Source organism: Falco peregrinus, chromosome 14, assembly GCF_023634155.1.
Source record: "Falco peregrinus isolate bFalPer1 chromosome 14, bFalPer1.pri, whole genome shotgun sequence".
Classification (NCBI taxonomy): Eukaryota; Metazoa; Chordata; class Aves; order Falconiformes; family Falconidae; genus Falco; species Falco peregrinus.
Genome location: NC_073734.1, coordinates 23,234,981 through 23,258,168, shown reverse-complemented (window position 1 = coordinate 23,258,168; position 23,188 = coordinate 23,234,981). Strand labels below are relative to the sequence as shown.

General features: G+C 52.4%; 2 protein-coding genes across 3 annotated transcripts in view; one reads left to right on the top strand and one right to left on the bottom strand.

Annotated features, from left to right (window-relative positions):
- The window catches only part of AMFR (autocrine motility factor receptor), a 30,404-nt gene extending 24,263 nt beyond the window's left edge, over positions 1 to 6,141 (top strand). The window contains exons 13-14 of the mRNA XM_055818672.1: positions 2,881 to 3,065; positions 4,555 to 6,141. Coding sequence (XP_055674647.1) covers positions 2,881 to 3,065; positions 4,555 to 4,705 — 336 coding nt within the window. The 3' untranslated portion in view covers positions 4,706 to 6,141. The remainder of the gene's footprint in view (positions 1 to 2,880; positions 3,066 to 4,554) is intronic.
- A 1,928-nt stretch (positions 6,142 to 8,069) lies between these two features.
- The window catches only part of GNAO1 (G protein subunit alpha o1), a 146,626-nt gene continuing 131,507 nt past the window's right edge, over positions 8,070 to 23,188 (bottom strand). Inside the window, exons 7-8 of one of the 2 annotated variants that reach the window (XM_005233479.3) lie at positions 12,140 to 12,293; positions 8,070 to 10,203 (exon numbers count right to left, since the gene is read on the bottom strand). In XM_005233479.3, the coding sequence (XP_005233536.3) occupies positions 10,016 to 10,203; positions 12,140 to 12,293 (342 nt within the window). In that variant the 3' untranslated portion in view covers positions 8,070 to 10,015. Of the gene's footprint in view, positions 10,204 to 12,139; positions 12,294 to 15,198; positions 21,924 to 23,188 lie in introns of those variants that run through there. The other variant, XM_005233480.3, reaches the window with a different exon arrangement.

Sequence of the window (23,188 nt, the reverse complement as noted above, 5' to 3'; positions counted from 1 at the left end):
GCTCCTGAGAGAGGCCATGGCAATTCCAGTTGCTTTGTGCTGCAGCCTTTAAGTTTTACAGGCTTTCCATCTCTTTTTCTTCTGGTTTTTTTTTTTTTTTTTTTAAATCGACATAGCCACTGGGAATCTTCGTAGGTCTCCAGCAGAAAGTGGTGAGCCCGTTGGGCTTCTGCTTGTTGGAAATAACACTTTTAGGGGAGCTGACATGTTCAAATCAAAGCACCCTTCCTCATGAGGAGTGTCAGTTTTTCTCTGTGCCGTGTATCATACTATTACTTAATTCTGTCTAGAATTCCAAGGTCTTAAGATAGAGATAATGACTGATTGATTGGTTGATTCCCCCCCCCCCCCCCAATATAGCTTATGGTTTTGGGGTGTCAGTGCTGACATAGAGTGTAAGGGTAGTTGAGAGACATCTCTGAGCAGTGTCATGGTCTAAATTGTGTTAAAAGTTTGGGAGATAATCGTAGAATCATAGAAAGAAACAGAAAGAATCATAAAAAGAGAAGAATAATAAATAGAAGGGATCATAAAAATCATAATGCTGTAAACATTGACAGCTTCAAACAGTTCTGGCCTGTATGGTTAGCAAGATGCTGGCACATGCTTTTCTCCAGCTGTGCATTGAAATGCTAATGCTTCCAGCATCGTGCATAATGCTCTCCACGCTCACTCTCCATCGCTTGCTCTCCATCACTAGCCTGTCTGCCCTCTCTCCCCTCTTTTCTGACTCTCTTGCTCCCTGTAAGAACAGATCCCAGAGCAGCTATAGCTACTTTCTGCAAGCTTGTATTTACATGTGTGAAAATATATTTAAAGATTATAATTTCGGGGTCTTTTTGTGTGTTTCTTTATGTTTCTGTAATCCCGAGTGGAGATCGGGTAGGACTGCTCAGACCTAAGTAGTGAGCTCTTGTTAGAAGGCTGAATCATACCTGGGGCAGCTCTTGTGTCATGTGTCCTTCCCTTGAGAATCCAGCTTATTGTTGTTGCTTAAGTACTTGGTGGCTCCATTTGGAGACACTTCTGAGGCATCCCATGGCTTCCATGAAGCTAACTCTTTCTCTCTTGGGGCCTGAAGGAGGAGGAGTTTCTGCAGTGTGTAAGTTCCTGCATCCTGCATCAAAAAAAAGGAGATTTGCTGTCATACTGAGGCTTGTCGTAACCTTTACTGCAATTAGTTTTGATATTTTTATCTCTAAAACCTCCTCAGCAACCACTCTCGTGCTCAGATAGAGTGATGGGCTTTGGGTATTGATTTTTGTGTCTTTGTAACATTACAAAAAAACCCCTAAACCTCAGGTGAGCTAGCTTGCATCTTCTGAAACGAATGATCCAACAGGAATAAAAAAAAAAAAAAAAAAAAGTATTTTCTGGACATTAACTATGATGATGCCCTCCCTCTCTGCTTTACCCAGCAGAGCTTCTCTTTTCCGTGTCCACCTGGTAGTAACGGGCAGCAGCAGTCGGGTTGCTCCCTACCTCTTCCTCTGGATCTGCCGAGGTTGTCTTGGCCCCGCATACAATCCATGGGATCACGCTGTGGAGCTCTCACGTCCCCCTCTGGGATGTGGCGTTGCTTTGAGGCAGTCCCAAGGGCACCCGCCGCCTGACCCCAGCGCAGCGGTGTGTGCGGGACGGGGAGCCCTTCGGTACATCCCAGCGTGCCGGGGGTTTGGCTGAAATAGGCTGAGCACGTGTACTCGTGTCTGAGGCTGCCGTGCTTGTGCTGCTCTGGCTCGAGCCCCGGCATTCCTGCTGGGGTCGCCTGGGTGATGGGAAGTGACATTTGCCTCGGTTCTCTCTCTCTGAAGGCGTCGTGTCGGGGAGGTGGCATTACCGGTACGTCTCTAGGGCTTTGGAATGACTCAACGTGTTTTGCACGTCACCCGCTGAAACCCGCGCCTTGCCCGCTGCGGTGCTCTGAGCCCGGGCTGCTGGACCGCGAGCGGCCGTGCCCCCGCGGCGCCCATGTAACGGCCACCCAGGCTGCCGTGGTGGCAGCGCCAAAGTCCCCAAACAAGGGGGTGGGAGCTGCCTTGGCTAACGCCTCTCTGGTGCATCCCGCCTGAGTAATCCTCTGCGATACCAAACGAGGGCTAAACCTTTAAGCCCTTCCTTGAGGTGATTTGTTTCTTGACACTACCCCGCTTAGTAACATCGTGCTTTTCTGTCGTGGAGCTGATCTGATCGTGTAGGACAGGATGCAATCAGGATATGCTGTTTCACCTACGCTGGTTCATCGGCGTCATCGTTCATCAGCTCAATTTTCGTGTTAGCCTTGTCGGCCACTTGTCAAGGGTGAAGAGATGCTCTGTGCCGGGCTGCCGGCTTCTTTTATTGACACACCGTGCTTGGGACAGCTGCCAGCCTTGCTCCCGCAGTCCAAATACACGATAATTTGTGTGCTGCAGAACCCGGTGAACCGAAGCCTCGTAAATTCCCTTCTCAAGCACACATCCTCTTTGCAAATAAGTTTGCTGTTCTTTCCTTAGTATATGGATTTCTGCTTTTTCTGCTCTTTAGCGTTGTGTTGCTTGTCAAGTCAGCTGCGGGATCTGACTATTTCAAGTGCCCCATTTTCAGAGAGCATTAATTATGGGTAATGAATGTTTATCTTTGAGATTACTTTCAAGCGTGGCACAAAAGATACAGTGTTACAGAATACAGGCTCTTTGAACACGCCTTGAAATAGCTTTGTTCAGTATTTTGGCTGGGGGTTTCAAAGGAGCCCAGGGGAATTGGGTACAGCAGGTGAGAGTCTGGTTTCTTCCAGTGCCTCAGAAAATGTCGGTTCTCGTAGCTTGTCTATTTGACACAAAGAAGCCATGTTAGCCAATTTTGCAAGGACTTAGGACTTTTTTTGCCCTTTTCTCTTAGACTGGGAGAGTGCCGCTTGAACTCAGTTCGAGACTGGAAGAAATGGTGGAATCCAGCGAAATGGAAGCAGAGCCTGGTGAAGCAGAAGATTTTGAGGCCAGGGGAAGCCGCTTTTCAAAGTCAGCTGATGAAAGGCAGCGTATGTTGGTTCAGCGGAAGGAAGACTTGTTGCAGCAAGCTCGAAAGTACGTTCCGCTTGGTTGTAGTCCCTCGGAATGGGTTTCAAATAGATTATATCCATGAGAGCTTGGGCTGATGCAAGAAGTAGTAAGAGGAATGGACGCATCTGCTACAGCAGGCTCAGGGTGCTGCTTTAAGACAACCATTGCTGATCAGCCCAGCTCTGAAATAGCGTCATGTGTCCCAACATGTACACAGCTTCCTAAGTGCTTGATGCAAAGCTCTTTGAAATCCGAAGATGATTTCTCCAGCTTCAATGGGCTTCAGGCTGAGCCTGTAATAAGTGAGAACACGTTGCTTGTGCCGAGTCCTCTAGTAATCTCCAGTTTGTCCCCTGGCGTAGGTGTCAGCCCTCGCTGCCTGTGCTGTTACAGCTGAAATTAATCAGGCACCACTCTTTCCAAATACCGAGCAAATGTCTTAAGCACAAAGCAGCACAGAGCTGACAGATGACCACCTATAAAGCACGCCAGAGGAGCTCGTGACCAGCAAGTCAACACCTCTGAAGAGAGTGATGAACTTGTAACACTTTCTTTAACCCAACTAGTAATAGGTGTTACAGGGAGAGTTTAACTTTTTTTATGTACAGCAAAAAGTCATGTTGGTGAACTTCACTAGCATCCAGTTGCTGATTAAAAAGAGCAAAAACCCCCACGTTAGTGGTATAGAGAAAACTCCAGCATTTGTAACAAGTGTTGTCCCTTCTGTTATATCACAGGGAGGCTACTGAAAGGGTCTACAAAAACTGCACTGAGTTATGTGTCCTTTGGTGTTACCAGCCTACCTGTGCTCTTTTTTTCCTCCCACACTGAAATGCCTTCATATAAATAACTGGGGGTGTGACACCTTTTACGAGTTTGTCTATAAATAGGCTTGGTCCTATGATAATTTTTCCTTGATGTTTGAAAAATGTCATTTAGGGAGACAAAAGTGGTTTTGATTTTCTGGTTTACTGGTTCCCTTGCTATATTGAAGAGCTGTGGAATTGCAAACCAATATATTTTGTCCCCAAGCGTAAAAATTCTTTGGGATGTTAACTCTGGCAGCTGCTTCCTTGTATTTTTGCCTTACCTTATACTTTGCAGCCCTAGTGGTCGTTCTGTCAAAGGCTTCCTCGTTGTCATCAGGCTGTAGGGGCTGCCAGGGTCTTACAAGTGGCGGAATAACAAGAACGGAGAGATTCAGTAGCTCACCTGCAGTCTCAGTGAACTGCTCTGAGTGTCCCGACCTTTAGAACTGGCTCCTTCCCACAGGCACAAGGATCTTGCACAAAAATGAAGAGCTTCTGCCAACTCTGCAAAGTCTATTGTAGTTTATACAGGCCTTTCTTTTGTTTTGCAGTACGTAGCTTGTGTGTGCTTTGGCCGAGGTGTTTTCCTGCTCTTGGTGTGCCTTGCAAGGCTCCCTGGTTTTGTGGGTGTACCAGCGAAGTATTTTCCAGAGCCGTAATGCAGTGGGCTCTGCTCACTCATCTTTTCCTTTTTCCTCTTGCAGGCGTTACTTAAACAAAACCTCTGACGAGGAGCTGACCACAGAGCAGCCCTCTCCTCTGCCCGAGGGAGCGTCCGCCGATCCCGTCACCCTGCGTCGCAGGATGCTGGCTGCTGCCGCCGAACGGAGGCTTCAGATGCAGCAAAACTCTTAGTGCTTGTTGCCCCTCCTTCCTCCTCGTTAGCAATGTTGAATAAATGAATTAAATACAAAACCCCCTGCGCTTTCTATACCAGCAGGAAAGTGTCTCTTCAGAGTTCAGCTGGCTGTGCTGCCGAGTGAGCTGGCTGCCTCTCTGCTGTATAAAGCATGTGGTCTAATAATGTTTGGACAGCTGACAAATTAACCTTTTTTGTAATCTTTTCTATGTGACGTCGACCCCCTCCACAAACAAAAGGCGATTTCTAAACCACAGGCCTGATTTCTGCAGCTAGCATGAGGCGTTGGGCCGACTGCACAGCAGAGGCTGGGGAAGGCGTGTTCCGAATTAGCAGCTGTGGGTGCAGGCACTGGCATGTTCAGCTCGAGAGCGGGGCGAGTTGGTCCAAGAGGAAAGACAGCTTGTAGAAATTTCCAGCAAACGCTGTGTTAGATAAGCAGGCGCCCGCTCTTCGGTCCCTTGCTGGTGTCGACGGTGCAGGCTGTCACAGAGGGTGGCTCGAAGGGCTGGGGAGGCATCGCTGAAGGCCGGCCGTTGGGCTGGAGGGAAGCTGCCTGGCTACGTAACGCGGAAAAACCAGAATCCGTGAATTGTGCAGCGAAGCACCGACGCGCATCGATTCCAGCGTACGGTAGTTTGTCGGCTGTTGCTGGGCTCTCCCGCGCTGGCAGACCTCCGGCTCTGTTCGCTCCCCAGCGCCGCGCTGTTTTCCTTTGCCTTTTGTGGCCAGAAACAAGCGAGGAACGGGGAATCGAGCGAAGAAGTGGGGCGCCAGGCAAGGTTACGGCCTCCGCTGTCCCGTGTCACTGTAAGCCAAGGGAGCGCGATAGAGGGACCTGCCTGTTGTGGACTCCAGAGCAACACGGATGGGACTTCGTGGAGATAGCTCTGCTATCTTGCTTTTTATTTCATTTTTAACCCCACAACTTCACCGTGCATTTATGCAGAAAGACTGGAGGAACTGGGGCAGCTGGACCTGGGACCGGCTGCTGCCCAACTTGCTAACCTCTGATTTTTCTTAAGAACTTCTGACACGAGATCCACTTGGAGCCGCCGCCGCCCCTAGCTTGCATAGTTGAATTTTACACGGCAGTGACTTAATTTTTAGACTTCTGAAGAGTGAGTTCTAGTATCACTGTCCTTTAGAAGGAGCCCAGTATTATCTAGAATTGTTGGTAACTTTTTTTACTGTTGGTTTTTAGATATTTGAAGGTGAATTTAATGAGAGGAATTGCATCGATGTTTAGGTGAAAATAATTTATTTCAATAAAACTCTTTGGGAAGCCTTACCTTGCAATGCTATTAGTAAACCTCAAAGAATTTTTTTGAGATCTTTGGTTTTGCTCAGAGCACAGCTGTTTCGTTTTTATTGTTTTAAAAAACAAACAAACAAAACCCCACAAAAATAAAATCTTGGTCAGTGTTGGAAATTGTTTGGATGTTTCTGTAGCATGTTCGGTTTGTAAATGTAGCACTTGCACTTTGGTCCCCTTTGGTTCCCCTTCGCTGTCGCGATGAGGGGGAGCGCAGCTGCCTGGTGCTGGCTCTAGCTGTTTTCCCGAGCCCGGGGCTTGCAGACCAGTAGTTGCTCCTGGAATTCGGTCGTGCTGTGAATGTGGAAATGGAAGAGGAACGGTGTCTCAAGGGACAGTAAAAATAAAGTGGGGTTTTGGACTGCTGGGCAGCAAGTGGAGGGGGCGAGAGCTGCCGTGCACGTGAACGGCACAGCCTGCGGGTGGGCAAGAGCAAAGTGGATGTAGCTCAGAGAGGGGAGAGGAGGGAACCACAGAGACCCTCGTCGGGGTGGGGTGGGGGGTGTTTCTTTGAGTTCCCCCCTTGCCGCGTTCCTGGGGGCTCGGCTGCGTGAGGATGCGTTTTGTGCACGGTGACGGGAGGTGACCCCAGCTGCATCGCGGCCCGAGCTTTGGGCTTGCAAGGTCTCCGTCGCCTTGCAGCATCGTGTCCAGCCGTCCCGGGCCGCCAGCGCGGTGCCCTGCGGAGGTTCCTTCCCCCGATCCGGCACAAGAGCCCCTGGTTCCTGGCACAAGCCACCTCTGCCAGGCTCCGGGGCTCTGTGAGCCGTGCGACGTCGGGGCCACCCCCAATTTTACCACTTAGAGAAAAACCTACCTGGGAAGGTAACGGCAAAGCAGCTCTGCCCGTGCGGCCCCTGCTGCGGAACGCCATCCCTCGCCCAGCAGCGGGCAGCGGGGAGGGAGCAGGTGCCGTGGCCCATCCTGGGCATCCCCTGGCCCAAGCCCCTGCAACCGCTCGGGCGGCAAGAGACGAGCCCAGGGGTGCCCAGCCAGGGAGGCTCCTGGCGCTGGACCCCCAGGGCTGGGTATGTGTCAGAGCCTCTCGGGCTATTCTTAATGGTCTTTTCTCCTCCTCATGGTGGATTCCCGACCTCTGCCCGGCTGCGTTGTGCTCCCTGGGGAGTGGGCCCTGGGCAGCCGCTGGATGGCAACCTTGCCTGCGGCACCGCTGCAGAGTGACCTCCTTGAGGGATGAGAGGCTGGTTTGTGCAGGGCGCATGGACCAGAGGTGGCTTCCCTGGAAAGGGAGGTCACCCCAGGAGAAGCCCGATTGACTTCCCCAGTGCCACCAGGAGCTGCTCCCGGACGGCTGTGAACAGCAGGAACCTTGGAGAAGCCGCGTGGGTCGGGAGCTGCTGCTGCGTGATGGAGCATCTTTTCCAGCCAGCTGGGCTGGGGGTGCCTGGGTGGCCGGCACAAAGCTGAGCTGGGGGGCCCGGCTGCTGGGGTGACCTTCCCTGCGGCTCCGGCACCGGCTTGGCTGGTGGGTCCTGGGCTCCGGTGGGCTTTGGGAGCGCTCCTGTGGCTCGGGAGGGGACGGCGAGTGCTGGCCCGGGGTCTCGGGCTGTGCCAAGGGACAACGGGCTCTCCGTGTCCCACCTGTCGCCACTGTGCCCGATGCCGCCGTGTGCCAGGGCTGGGATGGAGGTGAAAAAAACCCTAAATTGCAGAAAAAAAGGAAAAAACCCAAACAACCCCCAAACTGTGAGAAAAAAACAAAATGTGCAAAAACCCCCCAGCCCCCAAACCCAAACACCCCCTGAATTGCTCCTGGGGAGAAAGATGCAGCTTTCCTGGGAGAACCTTCCTGGGGGAAAAACTCACACGTTGTGGGGTTCCTGGTGTTGCCACAAAACAAAGGGCTCACCCTGACGACTGTCTTTGCGTTCCCAAAAGAAATAAAAATATTTTCTCGCCTGGGGAGTTTTGTTGGAAAGCAACCTGAGCCACCTGCACAGCACCTTCCCAGGATTTACCCCCCAGCCTTAGCTCATACCGGCAGCAAACCCCCCAAAAAGGTGATTTTTTTAGTATTGTTTCTGGCAGGCGCGGGGGGAAAGAAGCAGGCGGAGGCGCGGGAGGGGAGAGCCCGGGATACAGACAAACATTCTCTTTATTGAGCTACACATGAATTTTTCCATTAGTCAGAGAAAGAGATTGGCAGTGTGTAATATATCACAGAAACCTCACTGATTGGTAATAGAAAGGCTTAGAAAGACCTGGCGCTTTATATATATATATATAATATTTTTTTTATTTTTTATTTTTTTTTTAGTTTCTTCTTTATTTATTCATTTTCTTTTGAACAGGTGTGACTGCTCTTCTTCAGCAAAGGTAACTCGTAAAAGTGAAACCGTGAAGACGTCTGGTTACTAATCAAAGTAGAAATGACGAAGGATTGGTCATGAAAACGGTGGCTTCAATGTAAACACTACATTCGATTTTTGTTTTTTTTTTTTTAATTATTTTTTGTGGTTTTGTGTGTGTTTTTTAAAATTTTTAAATCATTTTCATTCTTGCTTTTTTTTTCAAAGTTTGTTTTTTAAGGTTTTTTTTCTTTTTTTTCTTTTTTTTCTTTTTTTCAGCACAAACATCCCCACATGAGAGAGAAAAAACACCATTCACTAAAAGGGAGAGAGGACTGGGGCAGGTGGCGGGGGGGGGGGGGGCGCAGAGAAAAAAGCAGCACAAAAAAGCATTCACTGGAAAGAGTTAAAAATTAATAAAACCCAAAGGAAAAAAATAATTACCCTAAACAAAAAATAAAATTAAATAAAATATACCTATGTATAACCCTCCCCGCCGCCCCGCGGGCCCCCAGGGGGTGGGGGGCAGCCGAGCTGTGCTTTTGGGTCTGGAGCTGGAGTGAGGTGGAGCTGGGAGCTGTTAAACCAGGAGGGGTGGAAAAATGGGGGGAAACTCGCTGGCTCCTGGCTCCTGAGTGGGGGCTTCAGCCTGGAGCTGGCTGGGAACGCGACCCCCCCCCCCGACCCCCAACCCCCAGCGGGGGGCCGCTGGAGGATGCTCCCACCGCAGCCTTCCTCCCCGAACAGCTGGGCTGGGAAACGGGAAAAGATCTTCTTCTTCATCTTGTTCCCCTCTTTAGCTACGGCACGTGGCTGGGGGGGGGGGGGAGTTTTGAATTTTTCCTCCTCCTTTTCTTTCTTTCTTTTTTTTTTTTTAAATGTTTCTTTTATTTTCTCGAGCCAGCGGCTCACCTGGGCTGGGGGCAGGTGGGGGTAGCCCAGCCTTCCCCGTGCTGGAAATAAAAATAATTAATTATTATAATAATAACAATTTTAAAAAAAGCCAACCCACAATAATTAATTACAATAATAATAATAATAATTAAAAAATAAAACCCCACAGTCAAATAACTCACAAGAGCACTGGCCACGGCGGGGACACGGGCAGGATCCGGCCCCGCTTGTGCCGTGGGGAGACCCCGGGGTGCCCCCCCGCCCCCCAGCCGGGTACCGCTGCCCCACGGGGGGATGCCCGGGCACTGCCAGGGTGGGGGGCCAGGCAGAGCCCCCCCAGGCCCCGGGGCTTCTCCCCGAGCTGTGACACCGTGGGACAGTGCCATGGGGGGCTGGAGCCTGCCAGGGGGACGGGGGCTGCCCACAGCTCCTTCAGACAAACTAAAAAGGTGGGTGTGGATTTTTTTTTATATATATATATACGTATATATATAATTTTTCCTTATGCCTTTTTATTTACCAACTTGCATGACTATGATTACGATTTTTTTTCCTCTCATTCAATCTGTTTTTTTCATTTTGTTTCGCTTTTTTTTTTTTTTCCCCGCGCGCGCGCGTGTGTGTGTGTGTGTGTGTGTCTGTGTGTGGTTGCGTTGTTTTTTTTTTTTATTTTCTTTTTTTTTTGTTTGTTTTGTTTTGTTTGGGTTTTTTGTTTTGTTTTGTTTGTTTGTTTCTTTTCTCTCCTGGCACCGGGACCGCCACCGAAGAAGTCGCTGTGCGCTGCGGGGTCAGTACAAGCCGCAGCCCCGCAGGTTGTTGGCAATGATGATGTCGGTGACGGCGTCAAATACCACCTGGATGTTGTTCGTGTCTGTGGCGCACGTCATGTGGCAGTAAATCTCCTTGTTGGGGGAGCGGTTTTTGCTTTCAAATTGTGCTTGGATGTAGGCGGCCGCGTCCTCGTAGGTGTTGGGACCTGTGGGCAGAGGTGGGGCAGGGGGACAGAGCGGGGGGCATCAGGACCGTGGGCCACTATCCTCCCGCCTGCAACGCGTCCCTCGCTGCTTACAAAACGCTTTGTTTTAAAAAAAAAAATTAGGTAAAATCTATTTATTTTCAGTTTTTACCCTCTGGTTCACCCCTCAGCAGGGTCCATTTACCCCTTTCCCCCCTCCATCTCCCTTCTTCCCCCGGCCACCCTTTGCCACCCCATCCTGCCCCATTTCCCCCCTCTTTTCCCCCAAATCGCAGAGCACCTGGGCTCCATCAGGGGTCCCTCCCTCCCCAGGTGTCGCTGCTTTGCCCTCTCCGCCCACTCCCCTTTTTCCCCCCCAGGGAAGGGCTGCAGCTCCCACCTGCGCCCGAGGGATGCTCCTCCGAGGGATGCTCCTCCCGGCATCACCGGTGAGTCCCCATGGCGCATCCCAGCAGCGCCCACCCCAGGGGAGCGCGGGGGTCTGGAGAAAGGCCGGGGGGGCCTCGGTGCCCCCCCGGCCAGGCAGAGGGAGGGATGGCTAGGAGGGCCAGAGGGTTAGTGGCCACTCCAACATCACCTGTGGGTGCTGGCTGTGCCTGCTTCGTGGGGCTGAGCCCCCCTGTGCCACTGGGGCGATGCCTCAGTGGGGGTCTCCCGCTGGGCTCTGGAAATGCAGGGGGGGCAGGAGCTGCCTGGGGATGTCGTTCCCTGTTCGCTCAGCCGACCAGGGCGGTTTGCTTTTGTAAGGCAGCTGGAGTGGGGCCAGATGTTTGAGCCGAAAAATGCACATTATTGCATTAAGCCGCTTACGGCAGTGAGTGGCTGCACCGGCCCCTCGCGGGAAGCCACAAAGCCTGAATTACGCCCCTGAAATCGCCTTTGGGAGAGCTGTTATTATCTGGAGACTTATTTTCCTTTTCCAGCTCACCGGTTCCCCTTCTTCCCAATGCAGCCGGTGGCTGAAGGAGAGGGGAGGTGGTCCGGTGGCACCAGGCTGCCCCCCTCCCAGGGGTAGCCAGGATGGGCTGGAGGGGTTGGTATCCACATGAGATAGTTTGGGACGTTCCACCAGGTGGCTGAGCAAAAAAAAGTACTGCTGCTTTCACGATGGAGAAGCCTCAAAACCTCGGGTGGAAATGCCAGTGCGCTTCTGCTGTTGGGGAGCGGGTGCTGTTGGGCTGGGGGACCTCCTCGTCCCCAGGGTCTGGCATCCAGGGTGGATGTGCTCTGGGTGAAATCATTCAGACACGTTTCAGCATCTGTAGGCTGGAGCCTCTGAATCTCAACTGATTCTTTTTCTTTCCCTTGGAGAATTCAGAAGGGGTAGCTATTCTTACCCCATTTTCTCGGTTTTTCTTCTTTTTCCCCCGAGCTATGTTGGTTTCACATAAAAACATACGATTCTGGTGTGGTTTCCCAGATTTCTGCTGTAAAGGGCTCTTCCCTTCCCCAGCTGTGCCCCGTGCAAGGGCACTCCCGGCAGGATGCAAACGGGAGATGCAGCTTGGAGGAGCACGTGCCTGGACTCCTCTAGTGGGACCTTCTCAGGACCCATCAGCGAACGGGATGGCTCGAGCGGTGGGCAGTCGGCTCTCACCGAGGCTTCTGCTTTCCAGAGCTCCTGTGGCCAGACTCGTTAAAGCTCATCTCCTTTTGTCTCAAATGGTCTTGGCCACCCCTGCGTCCCATCAGCTGGTCGCACACCTTGCCACAAGACTTGACATGACACAGGACACGGCCCCACCCCACCAGCGAGGTACCAGAGCTGTGCTGTGGCTCTCAGAGGTGGGCAGTGCTTTTGCTCCCCACCCCCCATGAAGGTGCTCTGTCCCCTCCACCCCCCTGCCCAGCTCTGGGGTGAGGTGCAGCCCCCCAGCCCTGGTGGCGCGCCGGTGGGCATCACGCGGGGCTGCACCATGTCAGCCCCATCCCATACCTGTGTATTCGGGGAAGCAGATGGTCAGAGGCGATTTCTTGATCTTCTCGGCAAATAGGTCTTTCTTGTTGAGGAAGAGAATGATGGAGGTATCGATGAAGAATTTGTTGTTACAGATGGAGTCGAAGAGCATGAGAGATTCGTGCATGCGGTTCTGCAGTGGGGAGCGCGGAGGGAGGAGAGAGAGAGAAAGGGAAAGAGAAGAGAGAGTTAGAGGAGAGGAGAATATTTTTCTGAATTGAAATGGTTAGAAAGCAAAAAAAAAAACAACCAACAACCCAACAAACAACTCTTTAAAATCAGACAGTAATAAATGTGAGATGGTTACAAAGGTGGAGGAACCAGAGTTCTCTTGGCCTGGAGAAGGCAGGTGTGGGGGCTGCAGCTGCTGCCCTACCGTGTCCCTGTGGGGTGGCTCTGCAGGGCTGACACCCGGAGCATCAAGGAAGAGCAGGAGAAAAAAAATGTCATTTCCTCATCGTCTGCCGAACCAGAAGAGTGTGGAAGGGGCCTTGTGTCTCTTCAGGGGCTGGGCACCCCCGAAGCATCACTCGCAGAGCCAGAATAAAGGATGAGCAGCCAGCACCGGCCAGCAGCTGGGATGCACTGGGCATGGGGACTGGGAGGAGGGAGTTCTGCCCATCCTGGGGGTCCTACAGCCCCTCCTGAAGGGTGCTAGTGCTGTCGTGGTGAGACCAGTGCTGAGGGATTGCCCAGAGCCTGGGGCAGGTCCTGTCCCAGCTAGGCCCTTCTGCCCCTGGAAAAATCTTCAGCCCATCTTGGAAACACCACAGCGGTGGCCGGGTCACTGCTGAGAAACCGCGGCAGTGCTGGGGGGGAGCCAAGGCTGGTGCCGCCGTCAGCCCCACCACGCAGCCCCCTGAGCATCCCGGGTCCTGGGCTGATCCAGCCAGACGTCAAGCGTGGAAGGGCTCTACTAGGAGCATAAATCAAGGCAAATCTCTAAAAACTGCAATTTAAAAAAAATTATAAATTTGTCCTTTCACAAGTGGACAAAAGCGATGGAAAGGCCTTTTTCCCCACGCTGCAGAGGTTGTTACCAGAAAGGAGCAGAGAGCGGACAGGAGGAGGAAGAGGAGGAGGAGGAGGCAGTGGGGCTGTCCTGCACAGAATCGGCTGGCGCAGGGCACCACCGAGCAGAGCATTTTCACTCCCCACTCGGGTGGCTGCGGGGTGTCTGTGCCTCGTGGTTAGCATGAAGGTGCTGCAGGGTAGGACAGATCCAGCTCTCCAGGAGCGCTCAAAAACTTCCTCCGTCATTAACGCGCTGTTCAGAACAAAGGGAAAGCTGCTCCGGGCTGCTCCACTGGTGGCTTTGGGTGGCACCTTAGGCAGCCCACGCACCTCTTCTGTTGCACGTACCCACCTCGTTTCCCACTCCAACTGGGGGAGGTTCTGCTGCAAAGCCGGGGCTCACAAGCCAGGGCAGCACCATGCCCTTCTCGGCAACGCTGTCCTAGGGCTGAGCCCCCCTGAGTCCTGGGGGGCTGCCCACACGGGGACCCCCAGCGATTGGGAGAAGCCTTGCGTGAAGCTGAGAGCAGCAGAGACGTGCTCGGGGCAGCGAGGGTGCTTGGCAGCTGGTGGGAAACCCTCCTGCAGCAAACATCCCCCCAGCCCCTGGTCTTGGAGGCGCAGCGGAGGGGGGGGCTTCGGATTTGCTGAAGATTCATGAGAACGCACGTGTTTCCTAATGAAATGATGACCCAATTACACATTTTGGAGTTCTCCATGAATGTTTTATTAGTGAGTCATTTTATTAGCTACACTTCAACTGTAGCTTTTGCATGCAAAATTTAGCAGATGTCTGATTTCATCTTGAAAGGCTTTGAGATTACGCTGTGGGTTCCTTGACAAAGAGTAGCTGGGGATGGTAAGCAGTTGCTTTCCAAAGCTTCAGGACCTCATTTCAGCTTTTTTTTTTTTTTTTTTTTTTTAAAATAAATGTCAGCCTTATTCATGGGGACAACAGAAACCACCCTAAAAGGATGGAGCCCTTCTTGACTTGTGGCTGTTTACAAAAATACCAGGTCTTGAGATTTTCATGGAAAGTATCTGGGTGAGGTTTTTTCCTTGTCCATCCCCTGTGCTGTCCCATATATGTATTACCTTTAAAGAAAGGAGTGATAGTTTTAGTGGAGGAGCAGCTGAAATAAAGCACGTGCTCAGGGAAATCAAAATTCCTCGTGCAGGGAAAACAGCTCTGGTGACTTCTGGGCCCCTGGGCACCCACGGAGAAGATCCAGGCAGGATGGCATCCTGGAGGAAAATTTTAAAAAATCCCTAATACAAATATAAGAAGAGAAATCCTTTCCCTCTCAGCTGTTAGTTCTTCTCAGGGCTGGTCTGTAATTCTGCCTGATCCGTGGGTTGAGAGGTGTGAGGATGCGTGTCTGAGGATGGGTCTGGCTGAAGTTGCATCACTGGAAATAGGTGAAGTCGATAGGAAGAATGGTTAATGGGCCTTTGCTGAGGCTCATGGAAAATCTTCTCTTGGTTTATTCAAGCCTTTTGCTTCTATTTCATGCCCCAAATAATGGAAGATCTTTGGTTTAAACATGAAAGAAGCTACTTGTAGAAGACTGGCAGCTGAGGTGCTGGGGGGGGGGTGGCAGGGATGCTCTGCCCCACTGACGGGCGCTGAAGAAGTGGTCGGATGCAGACAGACGGATGTCAACGTAGGGTCTGGCAGTGCTGGAGAAAAAGCATGGATGGCCCGCATAGATACACGGGGGCATGGCACTTCAGGAAGGGAAAAGCAATTTCAAGAAGGCAAGGAACATATGGAAACCGTGGTGAAGTTGTTCTACTTAAAAACAAGGAGAAAAAAAAATTCCCACCAGATACTTACATAAAATTAAATACCTTTAGGTTATATCCTTTGGGAATTCCTTATTTTCAGGTGTGTGAGGCTGTGGCAGGCAACTGACATCGCAGGCGCGTGTTGTACACGTGCATGTCCGGAGCAGATATAGGGCAAGGAACGGGCTCAAGAAGCTGGACGCGCTCAAGGGAGACACAATAAAACCCTCTCACACTAGAAAAGAGCTGGCACTTTATTAACATTTTGTAACTAATAAATACATTACTGACAGCCAATAAATTATTACAATAGCTAATGCTCTATTAAACCAAGGGACAGTCACTCTTCGTACAAAATTACAGTTAATACAGTTTGGGCCATCAAACATGCAGGAGAAATGATTCAGCGGGAAACCAGCACAAGGAAAATCGTGGCAGCCTCTGGCGATCCTTCGGGAAGAAATGTGGTGGGGGGCGGGGAGCCCAGAGGCAGGGTGACGGTCACTGTTCCCTTGTCGAGCTGAAGGGGGGGGGGGGGGGGGGGGGGGAAGCGGGGGGGGGGGCAGCAGGGCTGAGGGTGTTAAATTGGGGGCTGGGCTGTTTAACGGGGCTGGTCTTTACATGTCCCTATTTGCTTGCCCAGCACCACCGGTGGTGTTGCCCCTGTCATCTCTCCCTGCCTGGGGCAGGGGGTTTAGACCCCGAGCCACTTGCCTGTGCTACAGGACTGTTGAGATTTGGACTCGACATCAATTTCCAAGAGACTGGGTGGTTGAGGGGCCGGGGCAGCAGGCGTCGGGCCGGCTCCCAGCCCTCCACCTCCTCCCCAGGTCCCCCCTCCCGGTGGGGGGCTGAGCTGCCCTCTCTGGGGGCTGGAGGTGGTTTTGCCCTGTCTCAGTGCAGCTCCCTCCCCTCTCCCCCTGCCTACAGGGTGCCAGCTGGGGGGCTTTGGTGGTCCTCCTCTTATTAACACGTGAGCATTTCAGGGTCACTCTGGCTCATGTTCGCTAGCTGGCTTTTGCAGCACAAACCCAGATCTCCGGGTTGCCGCTTCAGACGTGAGTGGTCCTGTGAGAAGTCCCTTTCCATAGCCATGTTCTCAGCGTAACGTCTTATATAGGTCACGTACCTATATCTGTCAGCATCAATTATCTCATGTCGTGCAGGAGCTCAGAAATGCTAACATACACTCAAGTCTCGGGGTGCTTTGGGAGTGTTTCTGTCTGCTCTTGCCTCCGGGGAGGCAGAGGCAAGCCCGCGGTCTGCGCTCTGTGCCACCCGGACCACAGCTCTGCTTTCTTGTGAGTGTGTTGGGGATGCGCGTGTGTGATGGGTTTGAGTGGGTCAGGATGATGGTCCGTAGCACCATCTCTACTGGCCTTGATGCTTCTGGCATCAGATCCTTAAGGAGTGTTTTAGTCTCCTTGGAAATGGTCGGGGAGTTTTTGGTTGTGAGCCTGAAGACAAACCTGGCCCATGACAAAGACACAAACGCACTAGTCCTAAGCTACTCTAACCGACTTGACCAACGGTCAGCCTTGCTCCCAGGACCTCAACAGCTCTTCCTGGCTCCAGATTTTTTTGGCCACAGAATCCTCGGACACGTTGCACAGGCTAACAGTGCAGGGCTGGTCCCTTTTACAGCATCAGCTGCACCCATCCCTGTGGGTGCCGCCTGCCGCCCTCAGCTACCCCCGCAGCACGGCGAGGGGCAGGGTGAGGGGCTGCCCCGTGCCATGCACAGCAGCAACTCGGCATAGGGGGGTGTTTTGGCAGAAGGACATCTCTGGCCCCCCCAACCCGACCTCTCAGAGATTGCATTCCTGGCTTCAGAATAAAATTCTCTTCCCTTGCAGGCGAGCGCTGGGCTTGTGCCATGACAGATTAAACCCACAGGATGGATTTTAATGCACATTGCAGTACAGGCTGCTTTCATTGATACTTTTAGTGTCCTGTAGAAGAAAAGCACATCTACCGAGGAGGCACGGCAGCTGCCTCCTCAGGATGCTCTCCCTTCCATGGAGGGACAGGCTGGCCAGCCAGCCAGGAAAGCTGGCCGAGGGCAAGAAGCCAATTCTCATACAAAACTCCCGAGAGAGATTTAGTTGGAAGTAGTTGTGGGAGGGGGGTTGTGGGAAGCCCACCGACCCCTCGCGGGACTGGGCTGGGCCCTGTGGGAGGGCAGGGGCAGCAGGGACCGGCCAGTGCTGGCAGACGGAGGGGCCAGATGGCCTCGGCGAGGGTCCCGCTGCCCTGCCGCTCGGCCGCGCTCCTCCGGCCTGGAGGAAAAATGTAAATTCCATTTGCTAAAGAAAAACCAGCCTTTGAAGTATGTGGCTGTATTTCAGTGTGTGCTCTCCTGGCGCATGCTTATTGCTGGTTCTCCTAACAAGCCCAGCTACCGCATCCTCCCAAGGAGCACGGTGCTCTGCAGCTCAGCCCTGCAGCCTCACCCACGGGCTCATCTCCAGGCTTTCCTTCCACAGGTTTCTCCATTTAATTGAAACTGGTGTTTAAAGAAAGGAGCTAGTTGCATTTTTTTTGGTCTCACAGATCCACAGACCTGACCCTCTTGCTGCTGCTGAAGCAAGCAATGGGGCTTCCCTCCTTCCTTCTTTTGGCTGTCTGAAGCTAATCCAGAGTTGCTAATGCTGCTTTCAACACAACAACCCTCGGATGCTGTTGCTGGAAAAGTGACCTGAGTCATTAAAAACCTCCTGCATCCCAAAAAGGGCATCTTTCGCAAATTCCCACCTTAGCTTTGAAGGGCAGCGGGGTCTATACGTTTTCAATTACATAGCTGTTTCAGTTCTGTGCATTTAAAATGTGTCCCCCGTGCCCTGGTATGGTTTCTCATGCAGCGGTACCAGCTGCAACATCCCTGCTACGCGGAGACTGCAAATTAAAGGCAACTCAGTGCCTCCGAGGGTCTGGATTTGGAGCATCGCAATGGTAAAACACGAGGGGCTATTAAGAAAAGGGCTTTTGAAAGCAGGCAATGTATTTCAAGGTCTTCTGTCTAGGCAACTGCTGCAAGGATTGCTGGTGTTTAGAAAAAGCACTGGGCAAAAGATTGCCTGCAGAAGGCACATCTGTCAGAAAAGGCTTAGCAGGATGCAGAAAGGCAGCAGTGAGTAATGCTTTGGCAGGCATTCTGGAGACAAAAATCTATATGCGGCCATCAAGCGAGAGAAATAGTAGTGTTTAACACTGGAAGCATTTCATCTCCCAAATGCTGTTTCCAGCCTTTGTCTGTGAATCCTCATGACACTCATGTGAGGGAGGGAATGTCAGCAGCAGCAGCTGAAATGAAGCTTTAGACATACAATATGCCAAAGAAAATGAAAGAAAAGGCTCTGCGTGTCAACATTTCCTCCTCTTTTTCTCCCTTTTCTCCCTGTGGAGCACCAGCCGTTATTGCCAATGTGCTGGGGAACCAGCCGGAGCTGCGGAGGGGCTTGGGGCAGTGGGGTCTGGACCTCCCAGCCGGCACGGCCGGGCATGGGCTGCCTGAATCCAGCCCCGCACAAGCGCACCAAGCGCCGGGGACCTGGCTGTGTCCAGCAGAGCTCGGGGTGGAGCGATTTACATGGCCTTTCCCAAAATATTCCCGTGCGCGTTATGGTGGGAACTCCTGAAGCCTTGGCTGGGTGCTGCCTTCGCTGGGAGCAGCTCCTGCTGCTTCCTCGCTCGGCTCAGATGTCACCCACAGCAAGGGGTGGGAACAGAAAATCTGCAGAATTTAGTGCTGCCGATCCGACTCTTCTGACAGAGCTTAATGCAAGACCTGCCTGGCTGCCAGCGCAAGCCATCACCGCACCACAGCGCTGCACGCTGGCTGCAGCACTTACGTAGGCTTTATGTACCAAACGTAACCAGCATTCAGCTGCTCAGCCCTCCTTTTAACGCTCGAAGCATATGTGGGTGGCAGGTGGTACCGGTGGGGCTCGGCCACCCATGCCGGACAATCTCCAGGAGCATCCCCATCCCTCTGCATCCCTCCAGCTAATTCCCTGCCCTTCCTCTGTGGCTTCCTGGCCACAGGCTGGTCCCTTCCAAGGAACGAGAGAACTGGGCAGGTGCTTCCCATCGGGAACCCTTTCTTCGGAAAACCTTCCCACTGGCTCTGAAAATCCTAAGCTAAACCAAATACAATGACGTGTGCAGGCCTTGTGCTCAGCGTTCCTTTGGTTTATGGTTGTACAGCGGCATTACATGGAGCTGGGAGGGGGGCTGGGACCTGGGAAAACAAGACGTGTGGGTGGGATGTGGCGTGAGGAGCAGAGGGGCTCCTGGCTTTGCTGGCCAGCCAGCTCTCCGTGGGAGCTGATGCTGCCGGAGGTATTTTAAGGCGGAGATGGTGAAGAGAAAGGTGGGTACTCACTGGTGCCAGAGTGGGGGAGGCAGAGACCTGGTGTTATTGCTGTTAGCATCCAGCAGAGCAGCAGTGGGTCCTCACTGCACAATGCTAAATAGTTTTATCATTTAATGCTGTTTAGGGGGTTACTGACACAGCTGCTGACCGTGCTGGGCTGTGAGCTGGTTAGGTGGGTGAGAGCCACCTTATTTTCCTCTGCATGCCTCCTGTTTGCCCCGGGGTGCTCCCGCTCGCATCCCTGGCTGGGGGTTTGTCACCGATGTCCCACGAGCACTGTCCTGGCAGAGCACGACCTCTGACAGGGACTCTCCTCCAGTTCCCAGGTGCCTTTCTCCTTCCAGCCTTCCTGCTGCCTCAACCTGCCTCATCTCCCATTTGCAACTTCTCTCCCAAACCGCCCCTGCTGGTCCTCTCCACCTGCTCCCTCCCCTGCCTGCCACGCGCTGACGCTCACCTGGCCCCTTGCCTTTGGGCTGTGCTGCTTTGGGCTGCTCCCACACCCTCTCTCCTAGATGGCACAGCGGGAAAAGACATACCATCCCTCTTGGGCATGGCACTGGAGAAAACTCAGGCCTCCCGAGACCTGAAAGGCACCCCCAGCTCAGGCTCCCAAGAGAGGACAGCTGAACTTGTGGCTGGCCTGGAAAGACTCATGTTTTCCAGGATCACAGACTTCCAAGAGAGGCAGGGAAGAGGCAGAGATCAGCGTTGCCCACCTGCTCCCAGGTGCAGGTAGGTCCCAAGTGGGACCTCGGAGGCGGCTGTCCCACCCAGACACGAAATGAGATTCTGGGGTGGACTTCTAAGGGTCCCTCCATGCTCCCAGGGGTGACAGCCCACCTCTCACGCTGCCCTCTGCCTTCGCCCCCACGGCACAGGGAGCTCTTGGGGACGGCAGGCAGATGGTCACACATAGCCCGGCCCCAGCCCCATCTGTCCTCCCCTCTGCGTCCCCACACCTTGCTGTGCTGGGCGCTACCCTTGCCCTCCCCACACCTCTCCCTCTGCCCTTCCTTCCTCCCTTCCCTTCCCTGCGCTTTTCTTTCCTACTCCATCACTTGGCTCAAACCAGCTCCCTGAGCTCTCCCTTACCACTGCATGGCCAGTATAAACCATCCCTCTCACTCTAGGTACTGGTAAAGAGATGCCCTGACTGGAGACACCAAAGCAGGAGCTGCCTCCCTTGAATGCTCAGGCAGGAGCTGACACAGGCGGGCTAGTGGCTTCTGCTTGGCCAAGGAGGCTCAGAGTGCGAGGCTGGCCTTCTCGGGGGCGTTTGGGTGCCTGAGGTGTGATAAAGAGCCACGAGGCTCCTGCACACCTCGCTGTGACCCAGGCACGGTGAGCTTCCCCAAAGCACCTCCCCGCATTTCAGGGATTTGAAGGTCAAACTCTGCCGACGAGAAGCCAGGGCTAAATAGTTTTGGTGCACCCCAGCATTTCAGGGCTGACGTTTGGAAAAAGGTGCTGCGTGTTTGCAGGAGCATCAGTTGTGCTGAAATCATGGGCTGGGAGGTGCTTTGGGAAAGGTCACCGGGTACCCAGGCTGGCATCCAGGTGGGATCACCATCGGGATGCCACCAAGCTCCGCTGCCACCGCCCCGCTCAGCCCAGCAGCTCCACAGCATCCAGCAAACGGGTTACTGAAACCACTAGATGTATTTTAACGTTAATTTCGAAAAAACTTGAGGTAAAACTGTTACCAGTAACAACTGCTTTTAGACAAGGCTTAGTAGGTTTTGTTACTGTGTCCCTCTTACGCAGACACCAGCAGAACTCGATATGGCTGTTTTACTTGTTCAAATAGCTGTCTGGAAAAAAGGAGAATATACACATCCAAACTGCAGCGGCTGCGTTCAACACTGACCCCTCTGGCTTTGGGGTAGGAACTGAAGCCGTAAGGTACCCTCAAAATGATCATGTTGTACCTAGCACTTCCCAAAGGAATAGTGTTATAAAAAAAAGATAAATAACCAGGAGAATTAAAAATATTCCTTAATTTCAAGAAAAAAAAAATTTTGGTTCCAAACTACACTGTTGCTGACCAGTATTTTAAGGCTTTGATTTTTCTTTTTTAAAACTTAAGTATTTTTGTCTTTTGGCAGTTGAAATGCACTTTGTGGGAAACGCATCAACTCCCTCTACAGCACTGTGAATTGGACTGGGGGAGCAGAACAAGGCAGCAAGGGAATGAACCAAAAATAAACCAAAATAAAATAAAATGGGGCTGGGGAAAGCAGAACTTGCTGCAGAGTTTTCTGGGATGGGAGGAGGGATTTACGTATTTCTTCCTCAGTGTCTTCTGAGGAGGAAAAAACCAGAAAGAGAGAGGACCTGTCCGCCGGACCGGACGATGCTCCCGGCGGGCACGAGGAGAGGAGGGGAGGAGAGTGCTTTAGTAGAGTCCGCATCCCCGCAGGTTGTTGGCAATGATGACATCCGTGACGGCGTCGAAGACGAACTGGATGTTGTTGGTGTCGGTGGCGCAGGTGATGTGCGTGTAGATCTCCTTGTTGGGGGACTTGTTCTTGCTCTCGTACTGAGCCTGGATGTAAGCCACCGCCTCCGTAAAAGAATTTGGGCCTAGAAGAAAGCAGAGACGAAAGGAAAAAGAGCAGGTTAAAGCAATCCCGTAACCCTAAATCTGTAGGGTGCCTGCAAGTGCCCCGCTGTAGGGACATGGGGAGCTTGTAGGGGGCTGCTGCATCCCAGCTGCCCGGTCTCCACCTCGGGGGCGGGCACCGTTACCAGCCAGGGCTGCTGCAAGGGAGGAGATGCTCTCAGACTGTCAGCTTAGCTGTATTTTTATTCTGCGTTGCTGTTTATAGTCTATAGAGATGAAATGGAAGAGGGAGCTGAGTGTTGAACAGGCTATGATGGGAAAAGCAGAAGAAATTCCACATCCTGGTGACAAAAAAGAGAAGAAACCTGCCAGGAATGCGGTAAAGTGCTTGACCTGGTGAAAAGGCTTAGCTTTTCCCCTTTTTTTGATTCTTTCTATTAAAGTTTCAGCTTTTGATGGAGAACAACTAAAATGTCCGTGAATCGAGGGCAGTAGTGGTAACTGTGCCTTCCTTTCCCTGAACCGCTAACAGAAAGGGGCATGGAAAGATCCAGCCTCTGTCACAGGGCAAAGTGGGGTTTTCTCAAAAAACCCCACAAAACCCCACAAAAAAGCTAACACAGAGCATCCCTCTTTTTAAAAGGAATTAGGATCACAGTACCCTGCGCTAGAGCTGTGTCTAAAATCACACCATGAGGAGTTTCTTCTTTTGATGTATAGAGATGTCTGTGCCAAACCTTATTAGCCATCAGGTTTTGTGTTAAAAAAGCGTAAGAGCAGTCATGCAAAAGAGCAGATCCTGCCTCATCTGGCCAGCCTTGTCGTTGCCCACACACACGTCTCCGCTCCGGCCCCTGCTTAGCTCCGGTTAACTCCATTCCCCTGGCTGGCCGGGAGCGCCCGTGTCCCCGTGCCCCGGCAGGTTCCGCAGCTGTGCCGCTGCTGATGCTCTTGGGTCCCTCTCCCTCCATGAGGCTTTGCTGGTGGGAAGCGTTATCTGCCAGGCAGAAGCTTACGTGGGCTTGGGATTTGCTGTGGTTAAAGGCAGCTGGGCTGGGCAATGACTTGCACCTCCATGTAGGTGCACGGCTAGCTGGAGGCACAAGCTCAGGAAGGCCACGAGACCTGAGAACATGCTTGGAGTAAGAGAAGCAAAATGTTTTCTGGGAGCAGGGTCTGGCCTGAAGACCTGTGTGAGGAATTTGGGAAGAGTTGCACATGCTGTGCGTAACCAGGAGGGTATTTAATGAAAGGGGAGCTGGTTGTTCGAAGACATGAGGGTTTA